A 17,287-nucleotide genomic window follows, 5' to 3' on the forward strand; every position below is an offset into this window, starting at 1 on the left:
CCCTCCTTGAGCCTCAGTTTCCCTGTCAAGACAACGGGCATAAGGAACCAACCTCACAGTCCTGGGGCAAGGGTGACACACGTAAAGTGCTCACCCAGAAAGCGGCCACCCATGCAGGTTGACAGCTCCTCCCAACAACTCTGAGAGGCAGGAACCAGAGGCCCAGAAGGGTCAACGCGCAGGGGCATAGGGAGCCAGTGTTCCAGTGCCCTCTGTGTGCCTGCCCTTCTCAAGGCAGCAATAAGAGATGGGTGGGGGTAGAGGGGCCCGGGGGACCACACAGGCTGAGACTCTGCCGGGTAGTGGGCACTCTGCTTAGCATTTCACAGTCAGGATCTCACCGGACCTTTGTCTTCAATTCTAAAAGTGGCTAGAAGTCTGTATGGTCCTATAATCCTCATAATACTCAGTTAACAGACTACTCTGCACACACATAACGCCGGAAGCAGCTATAGAAAATGTTCAGGGACAAGCTTATAGGCGACTTTTGTTTTCTTTTTTATACTTTTCTGTGTTTTGGCTTTTTGTTTTTAGTTCTCCGAGAACACTTGCTTTTGTTTTTTTCACCTCCTTTCTTTTTCTTCTTTCTTCCTTTTCTTTGCTTAAACCAGAAAAGCACTACTACTCATTCAGAGTACATTTTTAATCCTTTGGACAACCTTGTTGGGTAGGGACCATCCACGGCCCCTTCCAGACCACTGGGGCTACCTGACCCCAAAGCCCAAGCTTTTCCTGGAGGCCTCCGGGGTCATCCCAGCCTCACTGTCCCCTGCAGAGAGACTCTGGAGGGCAACATTCTGGCTGCCGCCAATGGCACAAGTGTGGTGGCAAAGAGGGACCGGAGTTTTGCTGTGTGTCCTCTTGGGGCCTCTGTTCTCCCCTGTCTGCATCAAGGGGACCTGATGGCCCTGGAGGGACTCTGCTAGCTCAGACAGCTGGCCAATCTAACCCTTCTCCCCATAGCCCAGGAACAGACACTAACCCCTAAGGGTATCTTGCCTGAAGACCCCTCTCCACCCAAACTTCCAGAAAGACCTGCCCAAGCGGAGGTTGGCAGACAAGGGGCAGCTCTCCAGACTTGATGATCCAGCCTCTACTCGGAATCAGAGGAGCTGCCCACTTCTGGATGGCACCAAGGGACATGACCCAGAAAGAAGAGCTGGGTTGACAGCTCCCCCAGGGGCCAGCCAGGGCCCAGACTCGGGACTCCCTCACGGCCCACCTGCTGTCTGGCCGCCTTGGGTGGCACCTAAAAGGAATGCATGGCACTCACCCCCTGCCAGGCCACTGTTCTGGAGCAGCCTGGGTCCACGGCTCTGCCATCCGCAGGCGAGCCCTAGTGGAATCAAGTGTCAGCGCCGCGACGGGCCCGGGCGGCACTTTACCTACCTTGTTTACCAGCCGCGGGCAGAAACCAGAGCAAGACCACGAGTGCTCTGCCGGGGGACGGGCAACCTGGCCAGGCCAGGCAGCTCGTGGCTCTCGGGCGGCGTTCTCCCCACTGCTCCGAAGTCTGCGTTAACGTTTAACTCCGCGTCCCGCGCCTGTCTTTACAGACAGGGTGCCGGGCAGGAGCGCCCCGCGAAATTGACGCCCTGACTCCACTCCCGGCGCGCGGGCTGCGGGTACCCTGTAATTACCTGACAGCTCTGACTGAGCCTAGGAACTTGCAAGAAACCCCAGGCTCATCGCTGGTATCTGGAGGAAGGAAGGGAAGTAAAGAGGCATTTTAAAAATGCGGACTCACCAGTTCTCAACCTCCCCGGGCCGGTGTGTGGGAAAGGGCGGGCGGCCGGGCTGGCTGGGGCGGGGCGAGCCATCCCCGGCTCGGGCTCCCCGGCCCGGCCCACTCGCCACAGGCCGCGCAGCGAGGGCGTGGCTCCCAGGTTCCACGTCCTGCGAGTCGGGACCATGGCCCGGCGGGGCTCAGCAGCCTCCTCCGGGCGCCGGGCAGCCTGTGGATAGAGCAAGAAAGGGAGACTGAATCCCACTGGCTGGCACCACCCCCACCCCTAGCAGATCGGAGCCCACCATCCGAAAGGCTCTGTGGAACTGGGCCACCTGTTACTCAGAACCCCAACTCCAACATGCCCCAAGGATCCTCTGAGCTCCAGGGATGAAACAGGACCTATCACCACCTCAGGGTGCTCCTTACAGGGAAGGGAGGCTCAGAAGTGGGCAAGAAGCCCATCGGGTGTGTCTGCATCACAACACAGAGACCCCGCATCTTAGCCCTTTCACTGAGCCTGGCAGCATGAAACAGGTCACAGCCCCACAAAGAGGAAGCTCCCATCAACAGCATCTCCAAAAATCCTTTCAAAAGGGGGTCTGCCTGTGGCCAGTGATGCAAATTCAGTGTCACTGAGAACTTATATATATGTGTGTGTGTGTAAATTTCTTTTAAAATCAGCTCATTCGTGTGTTCAACTGGCCCTCACTCTGTACCTACAACTGATGGAAACCAAGCCAGGAGTTGCGATCAAAAGATTCATTCATTCTTCATTTAATAATTATTTATCCAGTACCTGCTGTGTGCCAGGCACCTGCCAGGGGTCCTCTTTGATCAGGAGAGACATGGCCTCAAAGCTCCCTGTCAGGAGGGAGGTAAACACTTCAAGGAACCTTCAGAATCAGAACAGGAAGCAGGGAGGCACCAGGTGGTATGGGAGAACGGGGTGGGGTAGGGAACACTGGTCTGGGTAGAAAGCCCCATAGAGCCGTTATGAACTGAGCAAGTGAACAGAAAACACTTCATTTACTGCACAAGTCTTTATTGAGCACTTATTGTGTGCCAAGGACCTTGGAGGGCATTTAAGGTGACATCAAGCTATAGTCCCAGATTCAGACAATAAGTGATGCCATACCCAGAAGAAGCCAAGTCAGCTCCAAAAGGCAATGTGGAGCTAGCCTTTTTTTTTTTTTTTTGGCCGCCCCAGAGGATATGGAGTTCCCAGGACAGAGCTCAGATCCAAGTTGCAGCTGCGACATTGGGAACAGCTACTTTTGTTTTTAAATGGAGCTGGAGGCACCCAAGGACCTCCTAATGGCTCCAGGGCGTAGACCACTTTCCCCATCTCTCACTGCACAGACTGCTCTCTACCAGGCAGTCAAGATCCCCATTTAAATGCTGTCCACCTCCCTGGACCCTCTATGGCTCCCCAGGGTGGGGCTCACAGCACCCAGCCTGGAGCAGCAGCTCCATCCACCTCCAAGGGAATGAATGCTCTGATATGAAGGCACCCAGAAGTTCCAACCGAAGCTTGGAAGAGGGCTGGTGATGGAGACACAGAGCTCAGAGGCTGACAGGGGTCACCGTGCCACAGGGAAGGATGCAATCGTCAAAGGTGGTACCAGACAAGAGGCAACCAGGGAGGGTGGAGCTCACTCTGGGCGGGAAGAAAAGATGGAGGAGGAGGTGGTAGAGGCATCAGGCAGGTGCAGAGCCCTCAGAGGTGACCAAAGAGTGAATGGAAAGGAGAGGTCAAACTGGAAGAAAGCCCCTGGGGGCTCTGTAAGGGAGAAGGTCAGTGGAGCAGACCCAAGGGATGGGCGGCAGCTAGCGGAAGCTGCCACTTCCTCCTCTTAGGGAAGCTGGCTGGATGGGAAGGCGAGGATGTGGTATTTAGAATAAGAGATTTCCACATGCTGGGTGGATAGAGGGGCAGGAATGACTAAAGCAGCAGCAAGAGGCCAACGAAGTCAGAGAGCAGGGATAGGTGGCCCGAAGATCTGGTGAGTGAAGTTCACAGAGCTGAGCCCCGGGAAGAATGCCAGGCTCCTGGTTAGGGCGTTGTAGTCTCTGCCTTCCCTGACCGTGGAAGACACCTTGGAAGAAGCTCCTGGGCACCGTCTCCCTGGGAGGTGGGCGGGACTGCTGGCCAAAGGTCAGGGCAGAGGCAGCTCCACTGAGGAAATGGAGAAGGACCAGCGTGGAGGGGAAGGAACTGGGAGGAGCAGCCAGCTGTCCCCTTCTCCAGGCTGCTGGGCATAGAGCTGGACCCACGAGCAGCCCTGAGGACCAGCTGCCCCACGGGCGAGGGGGGAGCAAGACAGGCTGCACCTGCATGCGGAGCCTTGGGGAAGGTGAGCTAGTGAAGGGCCCTGAAGGTCAATTCCACGGTTGAGGGAGAAGACTTTCAAAGAGATCAGCGAAGTCGGAGGGGCAGGGACCCAAGGAGACAGTATTTCGTGGCTTTCAGGAAGGGAAATTGGGAGGCAGTCAGGAAGATATCACCAAGAACGAGGAAGGGTGTGTGCAAGTTCCTGAAGAGGAAAAAGCAGCTGAATTTAGCAGCCTGGGTGGCGGGGGGGGGGGGGGGGTGAAGGTCAAAAGTATCAAAGACTTTACAACAGCCCAAGGCTGGAGACTCAAAAGCCTAGGTCCTGGGCAGGGGGATGGGGGCCAACAAGGAGTGTGGTTATGACCAAAAGCTGGTTTTGAACCGGGCTGTGCGACTTACTAGATGTGCCACCCTGGGAAAATTATTTTGTCTCTGTGCCTCATTATCTCCATCTGCGAAATGGGGAGAATGCGACTTTATAGGATTGGTGTAAAGTTTAGACAATTCCTATGTACAATGTTCAGAAGCATATCGGCGTCTACAGGGAACCTCCCAATTTTATTTTTCAGTGGCCTCTATCCAGTGGTGGGTGAATGCCAGAGGGGCTGGCTGCGGGCGAGGGGCATCTGCCTCTATGGGTTTAGGCCAGGGTTGTAGAGCTGCAGCGTCCTCCCCGCCCCCCACCTGCCCCCCGACCAGGGATAGTGCAATGACTGGGGGACAGACTTGTGACACCTGCCCAAAGACTGCTGCCAGGAAGGCCTAGTCTCCCTGGGAGAGCGGGCAGAAGGTCAGGGAGGTTGGACAGGGGCTAGACCTCCTCTGCGCACAGTCACGCGTCCTAGGTTTTACAGATCAACCCAGATTTCGAAACCTCTGCTCCCTGGTACCCAAGAGGACAGCAGAACTCATTGCCCCACACCCTAAAGTCCAGTCATGGCAAATACAGGACTCCGTTCTGAGACTGCATTCCTTGCCAATGACTCTCTGGCCAAGGAGAAGGCTACTTTTACCAAGGGCAAGGGGGATAGCCTGGGCCTGCAGAGGTGCTCACTCAGCCTCAGGCAGACAGAAAGCCAGGGAAGGTGACAGACCAGGGGTAATCATGACCCCTAACCTTGAGACATATGGGGGGGGGGATACTTGAGAATTTAAATGCAGCTTCCTCTTTAAAATCTGCCAGGACCAGGCCCTTTGCTGCGCCAGAGTTCTGCTCTAACTCACAACAGGGGGTAGAAGGAGGTGGTTTCTGGCTGGCCCTCCCTGCTGGGACCCCTCCTCACCAGGCAGCTGCTGTCAAAGGCTCAATTTCCCCCTCTGCCCAGGAGACCATCGGCCCAGGCGCTCCTTCCTAACCTCGGGCCCACCCCACCCGGCCCGGGCCCCGGGGGTGGGGGAAGCAAACTGCCCAGGGGCTTACGAGATGGGAGGGCCGGAAACGGCAGCCTTCAGGGGAGCCCTGCGGATGCCAGGGACCTCTGCCAGGGGAGGGGGCGGCGCTGACCGGCACATAGTTCCCCAGTAGTGTCCGGCTTCCCTGGCCATTGAAATCAGATAGGTGGCCCCGAGGCTGTTCCGATCCCAGGGGACATGCCGCCCGCTTCCCCTGCTCGGCTCAGGCTGGACGGTGCAGGGGGCGGCGAGGGGAGAGGGTAGAAAAGGGGTGGATCGCCGGGGCCCGGCCTCCCCGCGCCCCCCAGCGGGGCGGGGCAGGGGGATCCCAGACGCGGCACCCGAAACGACTGGTCAGGCGGACCCCAAGAGCCCAGCTCGCCCCCTGCCCGCCGGAGCCCCGGACTCACCGGCCTAGCGGAGGCAGGATCCCGGTGTCGCCGCAGTGCCCGGGGCTCGGCCCGGCCCGGCCCGCTGGCGGGAGGCTGCTCCACGCCGCTGCCTCCTCGGCCCGCCCCGCTCCAGCCCCTCCCGCACACTTTCCACAGGAAATGATTAACTCGAGGCCGCGGCGCGTTCCCATGGCAACCGGCTCCGACCCTGGGGGTGGGGGGGCGGCGCGCGCTCGCTCCTGCACACACTCACACACTCACACGCGGGACCGCCCACTTCGACAGACCCTCCCGCTGGGTCTCCCCAAGCCCCCCGCGCCCCCCCCCGCACATGCCTGTGCACACATGCGTGCTCATCCGGGCGCACACGCAACGTCCTACGTGCTCACATATGCACGGCACTCACATATATTTGCACACATGCTCTAGGGAGTCTACATGAAGGCACTCACATTCTCACACACATTCCCACGCTCATTTCAACACGCATGCTTTTGCACTTACACTCAGACGCACCTCCTCACTTTCACACGCACTGCACTAGTTACTGCTCACACACACACTTCTCACAAGTGCTCCCTTGCTGCCCTTCGCATGCTCTCACAAACTCCAGTACACGTTTACTTGACTTCATAGCACACACACTTACATACTCTAGCTAGTACCTATGCACACTTGCACATTCTCACACACTCACGTTACCCCATGCTTTCTCACAAATGCTGTACACACTCCTTAGGATACACACCCACTTGCACACATGCATGTTCTCACATGATGGCCAACTCTTTCTCACACTCCAGCCTACGCGTGCTTTTAAACCCCGGGACACACTTTCACATATGCTCTAGTTAGCACACGCATAGTGTCACACGTTAGCACAGGCATTTTTCACGTACATCATCTTGCTAGCTCTAAAAGGAGTACACAGGCCAGGTTGCCTCCCAGCCAGGGCACCACCTGCTGTCCCCCACCCTCCTTACCCCTTCCACAGCCCCCTTTCCAGAGCAGAGATGTTTGAGATTCTTTAAGGTAAAATATTCCTTTAAGCTCCCGTGAAAACATGTACAGAATGTAGCCGCTCTGGAGCAAGCAGCAGCTCCCACTGCAGCCCCGGAAGCCCCCTCCCCCCCCCCCATAGAATGCCCCAGAAGAAGCCTGGGGGAGGCTAGGGAGCCGACCAGCCAAGGAGAGACAGCTGACCCGGAGGAGCCACTCTGTTCTTTGTCTCCCAAACAGAGGCAGCATTTACTCCAGAGTCAGCAGCAATATTCCCCCTCCAGGGTGCGGAAGGAGGAGAGAGGAAAGAAACTCAGAAGCCAGCCTAGTGCAGGCTGATGGTTCCGAAGATAATCCGAGGGGGGTGCGCGTGCTGCCCCTTCCTGCTTAACTGGGGAGGGGCCAGGAGAGGACTGGAGGGGCCCGTGCAGCTCCAGATGGGTTCTGTCTCCTACCGCTGGGCAGGTGCTGGGCTAGTGGTCAAGAATCTCAACCAGAGACAGAGCCAAGGTTCTGGGCCTCAGATTGTTCTGGATGGCAGACCAGGCCAGACCAGGACACTCACAATCCCTCTAATAAAAGTGAGCTCCAGGGAATTCCGCTTGTGGCTCAGTGGTAACGAACCTGACTTGCATCCATGAGGATGCGGGCTCCATCCCCGGCCTCCCTCAGTGGGTTAAGGATCCAGCCTTGCGGTGGCTGTGGTGTAGGTCAGCAGCTGCAGCTCCGATTGGACCTCTAGCAGGACCTCCAAATGCCGCAGGTGCGGCCCTAAAAAGAACAAAAACTGGGCTCCAGCATTCTATTTTCTCACTGAGATGCCTCAGCAAAGGCGCAATAGAGGGGGCAGGTCACTCTCCAGGAATGGCTCCCTGGAGAGTTAGATTTCTAGCCAAGAACCCTGGAGAAGCCTCCCAATGGGTGAGCAAGCCATCACTGGAGAGCTCTCTTCTCTGAATTCCCTTGCCAGCCTCCAGACAGCAGGGATCAGGAGGATAGGAGGGCCGGAGGACCGCAGATTTTTTCTAGATTCCTGACCAAGTATCTTTCTTTGTTATCCGACTGGGGAGGGGTGCGGTGGGGGTGTCTGTCTTTAAAGTCCTGATATAGAACCGGAAGCCTTGTCTTAATTGTAGCTGGTACATTGACATGAACTGCAGGTTTCTTCTGACAAAGCCGAAGCCAGATTTCTAAATTAATAATAACATTTATTGTTCTTTTTCTCTGATTACTGAAGTAATAGATGTTCATTGTAACCATAATCCCACCCACTAAAGATAAATGCTGCCAACATTTTAGTACAGTCTTTTTTTTTTTCTCTCTCCATGCACATAATAGCTACCATTTATCCACAGCTAACACTGTGCCAGGCGCTGCGCTGAGCGCTTTAAAAACAAGATCCTGTTTAACCCCAAACACCCTATGAGGAGAGTACTGTCACAGCCCCCATTTTCAGGAGGGAAAACTGAGCCTCCTAAAGTTCATTCACAAACCTCGTGGGTGTTAGAGCCGAGATATGAACCCAATAGTTTGTGTGTGTGTGTCTATGTGTGTGTGTATATATATATACACATACACTTGTATGTATACACACACACACATATAGACACACACACACCGTATAGTATTATACACACACACACATACATACATGCAGTAGCTTATAAAGTTCAAAGCACCAGTGAAGGAAAGAGAAAATTGAGACATTTAAGGAAGAATTTTCTGAATTCTAGCAAAACTCTGACTTGAAATGCAAAGGCAAATTGCTTCATGATTGTTGGAATTTAGAGATTGCACCATGCCAGGAATTACATACCGATGACTTCAAGGTCATCTCTAACCCAGAAACTTCACTGATGGTTTGATAGGGAGGCTGCCAACTCTCCCTGGCCACACAGAAGGTGAAGCCTTTGCCAGAAACCTGGCCACCCAATGCTGAGGTGCTGAACCTATGAGGACTCTTGGGTTCAGCCTTTGACCTTGACCTCCTGCCTACCTTCTGGCAGAGGCATAGGTGTCTCAGGGAGACCCACAAAAATGCAGCGGGCGGAACACTGCGGATCTCTGTCCACATCTGTTCCATCTCCTAGACAGTGGGGAAGAGCGTCATTTTTGTTCAAAGAGCTTGAAACCCCTTAACTCTTGGGCATCCATCGGAGAGAAAGCTAAGGGCCAGAGAGTTCTGCCCAGAGGGCAGCAAAGAAGGGGCGATGACAAGCCAGATCGTGTTTAATCTCATTCTTGTAGCAACCCAGGGGAAGGCATGCATACGACTTACATGATTTTTGAGTTTTAATGACCCCAGTTGAGACTCCAGGCCCTTGCAGTGCTCCTCGCCCTGCTCAGAAGGCCTCTCTCCTCACCCCACTCCCTCCACCCACCTTTACCTGGCCGCCTCCTGCCCGTCTTTCAAGTCTTTCAAACGTAGAGGTCACTTCAGGGATACTAGTCAGGTTCTTAACCCACTGAGCCACAATGGGAACTCCAAAGACCACCTTCTTTGACCCTCCCAGGGACACGGTCCCCTGACTGCTCACCTCCCCACCACCGGATTGTAAAGGCCTCTCCTGTCTATACCATCATCACCTCCTTGAGGGCATCACCTCTCCGTCTACACCATCACCACCCTTTCCTGACTCGATCACAAGGAAGCTCTGACAAAGACTCAGATCCTATGGGCACTAGATTCCTGGCCTCATGTCAGCTGTCCCTGAATAAATAACTAGCTCATGCACCATTCGGAAGGGAAGAACAGGATGCATCAGGCATATCCAAACAAACTTTCTTCTCATGTAAACTAATAATTCTTTTTTTTTTTTTTAAACAGGAGAGAAAATTGAGACACTGATGGAGGTTAGTAAAGCAAACAGTGACTGAGTTTGCATCTCCTCTTTTTTTTTTTTTTTTTTTTTTTTGGTCTTTTTAGGTTGCACCTGTGGCATATGGAGGTTCCCAGGCTCGGGGTTGGATCAGAGCTGTTTCTGCCAGCCTACACCACAGCTATGGCAACACCAGATCAGAGCCGCATCCATGACCCACACTACAGTTTGTGGCAACACTGGATCCTTAACCCACTGAGTGAGGTCAGGGATCGAACCTGAATCCTCATGGATCCCAGTCAAGTTCTTTACCTGCTGAGACACAACAGGAACTCCGCTAATGATAAATCTTATCAAAAGGAAGACAAGAATCCTCAAGGAGTTATTTCAATGTGGTCAGCAAGGAACACCCTACAGCTGTGAAAAGTGTGCAACCGCGCACCATCCCAGGTAACAAATAGCTTTCTGAAGTCAGAGACTATCTCCTGGATTGAGTCATAGAGGAAGGAATCCTGACTCAATTAGCTGCTGTTTTGAATTCACATGTTTCCAGCCCTGGAACAGCCGCCAGGGACGGTGCAGAAGGAGCTGGGCGGATCCTGGGAGGGGATGGGCAGAGCCCTGCACCCAGCTCTGAAAGCCTGCATTTGACTCCTCACCTGCAACAGGACGTGGCCCCTTGTCCTCTGAGCAAATCGGGGGCACGGCGGCGCTCGGCTCACACCTGCCAGCTCTGAGGAAGCCACGCTCCTGCTCAGTGGCAGGAAGGGGTAGGGTCTTGGACTGCTGGACTGTAAACCCCTCTCTTCCTGTGCTAGAGACCCAGCTCCTCCAGTGCGTGCTAGATATTTGAGCAAATGGTGGTAGCTTTCTATCTCCTCTCTCCTTCCTGCTCCCTCTGTGCCCTCCCTGTCACCGTCCAGGGGTACCTTCCTCCGAAAAGCTGCATTAACAGGAGACACCGTTTTCCCATTTCCAAAGGTTGATGCAAGGAACCGAGGCAACCCTCCCCTCCATCAAACCGCCTGGGCCCACCATCTATAGAGGGTGACTGCCTTTCTGCACGTGCCAGGGAGGCTGGACTCAGCAGAGCTTCCTGGCTCTCAGGTGAGGGGAACCTGAAACTTCTGAACAACCTGAGGAAGAATGTGGTAGAAATACCCCCTCTGAGCATTCCAGGGTGGAAACCAAACAGAGCGTGTGTGTGTGTGTGTGTGTGTGTGTGTGTGTGTGTGTGTGTGTGGCGGCGGGGGGGGGGGGTGTTATCATTCCCAGTAGTCTAAAAAATGAGAGGAATGCCAGCACTGGGGAGATAGGTACTTAGGCATCAGGTAATAAAGGGACTGAGGAAGGCGGCTGTGGGAGAGCCCTGCCCCCCCCTCCCTCTGAGTCAGCTCTTCCCTCATGCGATCTAGACGCCTGGGCTCCCTCTCCCAGAAGCTCCCTCCCTGGCTTCTCATCTTGCTCCTAAATCATTCTTTCTCCTTGTTCTAAGCCAACACATGCATTATTAACATCATTCCCACTTTTTTTTTCAACTTCCCCATTCATTCTCCCCCATATGCTGCAAATTCTAGGTAGCTGGCGGTGGGGACCGGGGGCGGGGGGGGGGGATTTGACTTCAATTTTTTCCTACTGCACAAATGTAGTAGAAATCAAGAGAGGAAATGTCCCCCGATCCCCACCTCCCCCTCCACACACTCACACACACAGATCCCACCACCCTTAGCTTATGGTCAGTGGCCCAGATTTTCTTTCTAGTACTTGACTTCAAATAGACATTATTTCTGTATTAAGGGGTGATCGGATAGAGCAATGGTTAAAACTGGGTTTGGGGGTCAGGTGGTCATGGGTTTGAATCTGGGCCCAGTCCCTTCCTCTGTGCCTCGGTTTCCTCCTATGGCAATGGAAACAGCTCTACAACCTAACTCATTGGGTTGTGGTGAGAAGTAAATAAGAACCAACATGTTCCACCCCAAACCCAGCATCTGGCACAACAGCTGTGGTTATCATGGAAGGCAGGCCGTGGATACGGTTTCTACTCTGCCTTTTTCTCACTTTAAATCACATAGTAAGCATTTTCCAAGACACTTTTTCCTACTTCAGGCCTGCTCTTTTTTGTGTTTTGGTTTGTTTGTTTTTGTCTTTTTGCCATTTCTTGGGCCGCTCCTGCAGCATATGGAGGTTTCCAGCCTAGAGGTCCAATCGGAGCTGCAGCTGCTGGCCTACACCAGAGCCACAGCAACGCGGGATCCGAGCCACGTCTGCAACCTACACCACAGCTCACGGCAACGCCAGATCCTTAACCCACTGAGCAAGGGCAGGGATGGAACCCACAAGCTCATGGTTCCTAGTCGGATTCGTTAACCACTGAGCCACGACGGGAACTGCAGGCCTGCTCTTTTTTTGAACTGCAGTCCCCAGACTTAGGATGAGACCCAAGTGCCATTCAGTACTGGGGTCACACTGTCTGAGACACATTGAGCACTCTGTAAAATTGACTGAAAAGGGAGTTCCCACCGTGGCTCAGTAGGTTAAGAACCCAACTAGTATCCATGAGGATGTGGCTTTGATCCCTGGCCTTTCTCAGTGGGTTAAGGATCCAGCACTGCCACAAGCTGTGGCATAGGTCCCAGATAGCTCAGATCAAGGGTTGCTGTGGCTGTGGTGTAGGCAGGCAGCTGTAGCTCTGATTCAGCCATTAGCCTGGGAACATCCATATGCTGCAGGTGTGGCCCTAAAAAGCAAAAAAATTTTTTAGAACTGGGAGTTCCCATTGTGGCTCAGTGGTAAGGAACCTGGCTAGTATCCATGAGGATGCAGGTTCAAACCCTGGCCTAGATCACTGGGTTAAGGATGTCATTGCCTTGAGCTATGCTGTAGGTCACAGACACAGCTCATATCCCAAGTTGTTGTGGCTATAGTGTAGACCGGCAGCTGCAGCTCCGATTTGACCCCTAGCCTGGGAACCCCCATATGCTGCAGGTGCATCCCTGAAAAGCGTGCGTGCGCATGCACACGCGTGCGCGCACACACACATACACACACAAAGACTGAAAGAAAGAAACATTTTAAATGACTACCTAATATTCCTCTAAATGGCTCTGCCCAGACTGAGCTGACCATTCCATGGGATCAGATAGGAGAGTACCTGCCATTCTTTTCACGTTTATGAATAGCATTGCTTCCTTATCTCCCCACACGCAGCCTGTTCATTCCCTGGGGAAAGGGTGGGAGACGGGGGAGAGGGAGGTTGTTAATTTCATAAAAATCTGAATAAAGAGTCTGAGCATTTTTTTTTAACACTTTCTAAACAAGTTACCAGATTGCCATCAGAAGGGCTGCACCAAATTTACACTTTACACTGTCGTTGGCAGTATTTTTGACGAGAACTACTTTTTTGCACTAATTTACAGTTTTTCCCTTAGATCTGGAATTCTCGCCCGGGCTGATTCCCCCGTGAGGCAAGACACGAGGCTTATAAAAAGACGTCTGAGCGATGGCTGTCAAGGGAGGGGAGTGTCTGGCTCCTTTGCTGTGTTTCTGTCTGCTGGGCTGGGCCGGGCTATGAGCACTGAGTCAGCATGCCCCCTCCCTGCCTGCTCCTCGAGCCCCCAGACACCTTTCCTGGGGGGTTCTGGAACATCCCCAAACCCTAGAAGATTCTGTTCAGGTGGCCATCAGCAATATGAAGCCGAGTCCCTGCTCTGACACCAGCCTGCAACTTCATTCTGGCTTCTTGCAATAAGTCAGCCACGCCTGGACAGAAAAATCCTGTCAAGAGACCCTGGCATCTGCAATCAGCTTTCCGTTCCTGGGGGGCAGGAAGGGGTGCACAGAGGCAGCACCCAAGTAAGGGAAGCTGTGTGTTCCCAGAGGCACAGCCACGGGACCCGATCACCCTGCCCGCCTCCTGGCACTGCCAGCATTGCTCACCCAGGTTGTGCGGCAGCCCTGTGATCGCTCCCCTGGACTCCAGGCCTCCTCCTCTGGGGGTGGCCCTTGTTTGCAAACAGCCATGGGAAGTTTTGACGCTGCTAATTAACCAGACTCCCACAGTTCTGGGTTGTTAGTCATCATGACAAGTCTCAACCTTCCACACGCCCTGCGACATCACCAGCTCCCAGGTGATGGGGAAGAAGGGACTAGGAGCTTAGTCATTTCAGTTACTTCCGCTGTCATCATCACAGGGGACGGGGAGGACTGCCACCCAGCCCAATCAAGCAGAACACACGGGGCCTGGAATGCAGGGTGGGAATTTGATCTAAATTCGAGTTAGCCCGCTTCTGCGGAGGGATTGCTCTGTGCCAAGCACCGGGCTAAACTCTTTCCCTGCAGGATTGCCTTGGGTTTTACCTAATCCTTACAACAAGGGTGGCGGGCGTGACAATTCTCATTTTACAGATGGGGAAGCTAGGGTGCTGTTTTGCGTGGCCAGGCAGGGAATGCGTAGGGGGCAGCTGCAGGAAGGTGGGGACCTCAGGCCAGGAGCTGTGTTCCTAACCACGGCGTGACCTGGGCATTTGTCTTCCCCTCTCTGGGCCTCCTGTTCCTTCCCTGGGTAAGCGAGGAGGGTGGGCTGGTGACCTTTGCAGCACTAACGCCACGAGGGAGGGTGTGGGCCAGTTGGAAGGGATGGGGGTGTGATTCTGAGGTTCTGCGCCCTGAGCTTCTGGTCCAAGGGAGGGGTGATTACATACAGCTCCGGATCTGGGGCTGTGGTTTCATTATGTACAGCCGCTTCACGAATGAACGAATGAATGCCAGCAGAAGAAAGGAGAGGAGTGGTTGCCAGGGGCTGGGATGGGGCTGGGGGCAGGGCAGGGGTGGGAAGTGACTGCTAATGGAGTTTATGGAGTTTCTTTTGAGGGCGCCGAAACATTCTAAAATTACATGATGGGATGGTTGCATGATTCTGCAAAAAAAAAAAAAAAAATACCAATAACCATGGAATTGTACACTTTAAATGGGCAAATTTTATGGTATGGTAATTATATTACAGTACAGCTGTTTAAGAGAGACAGGAAGGAGGGAAGGGAGAAAAGAGGGTAGGAAGGAAGGAAAGGAAACGGGGAGGGAGGGGGACGGCACAGAGGCTGGGCCAGAGGTGCCTTTGAGATTTGCCTCCTGGGAGTGGGGCCCTGACACCCAGCCACTCCCCTGTCACCCTTCCTCCAAGCACCCAGAGCCTGGGAAAGGTATGTGTCAGGACACCCAAAAGGCAGGTGATGGCTCTGGGTTCCAATGAAAAGTGACAGGAGCTTCTGACCTCCTCAGAGGCCGAAGGAGCCATGAAACAAAGAGCAGGTGCAGGCTTGGAGGTACTGGGGGGCGGGGGGATGGCAAGAAAGAAGGATGGAGGTCAAAGCGGGGGCGGTCAAGGAGGAGACCCTGAGAGTCAAGGCGAGGGGTAGCTCCGATGGCGAGGCCCAGGAAACAGAGAGTCTGGGCTGGCTACGGCCTCTCTCTGTTGCCTGAAAACATCGTGGCACCCCAGAAAGTGTGCATCAGAGGTGCCTCCCACTCCTGCAGGTGCCTCAAACTGGTACAGTCATATTCTGCCTGGCACCAGTGGGGTCGCAGATAGAGGCAGCCATCCCAGAAGCAAATCCACCCAGACTGGACCCTGAGCCCAGTGCACAGGTGCAGGGGACCCAGAATGAGGGCAAAATTGGCCAATGAGAGTCGGGAGCTCCTTCCACTTGTGCTCTTAGGGCAACTTCCTGCTGCAAGAAGGGACTCCCAGAGGGTCTCCGAGGCACAGTTTCCCCATCTGCATCTCCAAAGGCAGACAACCCAGAAAGCACCTCCTGCAGACGAACCTCGCCCATCAGCGCAGGCAGAGCCTCATCACATCCACCTCTTCAGGCGCGTGGCCCAGCCGTTAAGGGAACAAAGGAAGCTACGTCTTGGAGACTCTGAGAGTCCTAGCCCTGGGGTAGAACCCACATCCCTGGCAGCCAGGCTGGCAGTGGCTGAGAGGATAGACCCCGACCCTGGGGTCTTATTCCTCTTATTCCTCTGGCCCCTGGCTGCACATGCTGCTCTTGGTCCCTCGACCAAGAGCAGACCGGCTGCTCCGGAGTCCAGGCCTCGAATCCCTGCCCCATACAACCTCTCCAGGGTACAGTCAGTAGGGTCCCTGTCACTCCATGTCAGTCCTCAGCTCACGTTCAAAGCTCTTGAACACCTGCCCGCAGCCCAGGCTTCTCCCCCAGTGCTCTGCCCAAGGCTCCCTCCTTCTGTTCCCTGAGTGCACCGTGTGTCCATTGCCTCTCTCTGCACGTGCTGTTACCTCCTGGATAACAGTCTATTCGCCTAGTGAAGCCCAGAAGAAAAATCACCTCCTCTGTGAGGCCCTCCTGGCACTGCCCAGTCAGAATGCACCAGGACCACTTCTCTCTCCCTTGGCTCACACTCCGCATACTGCATTGGACTTTGTGGGGCACTTATCTGTCTCCTCCGTTACTCTAGAGCTCTCTGATTCAGGCCACCATGCTGTGTGACCTTGGGAAGGACACTCAACCTCTCTGAGCCTCAGTGCCCTCCTGAATGGCTGCCCTAATACAAGAGTTGTTATTATTACGGGTAATATTGACTGTGCACTTACTATATGCCAGGCCCTACGTGCTAAGTACTTTCTGTGCAAGATCTCACTTAATCCTTACAGCACCTTAGGAGGTAGGGGGTATTATTATCACTTGTTTTTGTTTTGTTTGTCTTTTTTTCTTTTCTAGGGCTGCACCCACGGCGTATGGAGGTTCCCAGGCTAGAGATCCAATCGGAGCTGCAGCCGCTGGCCTACACCACAGCCACAGCCACGCAGGATCTGAGTGGCATCTGTGACCTACACCACAGCTCACGGTAATGCCGGATCCTCAACCCACTGAGCGAGGCCAGGGATCGAACCCACAACCCCATGGTTCCTAGTCAGATTCGTTAACCACTGAGCCATGACAGGAACTCCTATCACTTGTTATTGAGGAAGAAACTTTTGTTAGGACTACCACCATTCTCATCATTGCTATTCTTTCTTCTGCCACAAATCCTAGCGCACAGCGGATACTCAAATCCTGTTTGTTCAAGGCTAGCGGAGGTGAAAATAGGAAGGGACTTGGATAGGAAAATAGTTCCAGAAACAGCCCTGCACACTCTCCAGAATGCTCAGGCCTAGCTCTGTCCTACCTGGGACAGTACCGTCTCTGGAGCCTGACACTGGCAGACACTTGGGAGACCTGGGGTGGCCTGCTTTGACTTCTCCCATGAGCTCCATCTTTACGAACAGATGCAGACTCTGTCCAAACCAGCCCTGCAATGCTCAGAGACCCCCAGCAAACAGGCCTCCTGGGCAAATGGTGAGTGAGGCTCTGGGGGTCCCGAGTGGCTGGCTGGGAGGCAGAATTTGTACACATTTGTAACCAGAATAGCTTCAGGGTTGGCTTTGCCAACTTGAGGCCAAAGGTGCATAGCGCCCTGAGTCTCCATGCTTCCAAATCCAGCTGCCCCAGTATTTTCTAGGAACACCTCCCTCCACCCCCCACCCTGGGGGCAAACATTTCCTGGAAGCCCCCTGGGCTGCTTGCAGAGTTCTTTGCCCATCACGGCCACTGGCCAATCTGGGACC

General features: G+C 54.2%; 1 protein-coding gene and 1 long non-coding RNA gene across 25 annotated transcripts in view; one reads left to right on the top strand and one right to left on the bottom strand.

Annotated features, from left to right (window-relative positions):
* The window catches only part of KIFC3 (kinesin family member C3), a 70,802-nt gene that overhangs the window by 30,118 nt on the left and 23,397 nt on the right, over nucleotides 1-17,287 (bottom strand). For 7 of the 23 annotated variants that reach the window (XM_021093931.2, XM_021093928.2, XM_084959793.1 and 4 more), the window contains exons 1-2: nucleotides 5,864-5,984; nucleotides 1,748-1,955 (exon numbers count right to left, since the gene is read on the bottom strand). In XM_021093931.2, the coding sequence (XP_020949590.2) occupies nucleotides 1,748-1,913 (166 nt within the window). In that variant the 5' untranslated portion in view covers nucleotides 1,914-1,955; nucleotides 5,864-5,984. Of the gene's footprint in view, nucleotides 1-1,389; nucleotides 1,956-5,863; nucleotides 5,985-6,828; nucleotides 6,958-17,287 lie in introns of those variants that run through there. The other 16 variants (XM_084959775.1, XM_084959781.1, XM_084959783.1 and 13 more) reach the window with 9 other exon arrangements.
* LOC102160805 (uncharacterized) lies at nucleotides 3,630-13,721 on the top strand. Of its 2 annotated transcripts, none has more exons than XR_014805653.1 (4): nucleotides 3,630-3,732; nucleotides 9,672-9,697; nucleotides 10,645-10,770; nucleotides 13,092-13,721. It is a non-coding gene; the product is annotated as an uncharacterized LOC102160805 (long non-coding RNA). The 2 variants fall into 2 exon arrangements; XR_001309011.3 differs by lacking the exon at nucleotides 3,630-3,732 and adding an exon at nucleotides 3,889-4,083.

The sequence above is a fragment of the Sus scrofa genome, chromosome 6 (genome assembly GCF_054392235.1).
Source record: "Sus scrofa isolate SSC_HxYL_T2T_F1_AM1 chromosome 6, Sscrofa_HxYL_maternal_Yorkshire_Landrace_v2.0, whole genome shotgun sequence".
Lineage (NCBI taxonomy): Eukaryota > Metazoa > Chordata > Mammalia > Artiodactyla > Suidae > Sus > Sus scrofa.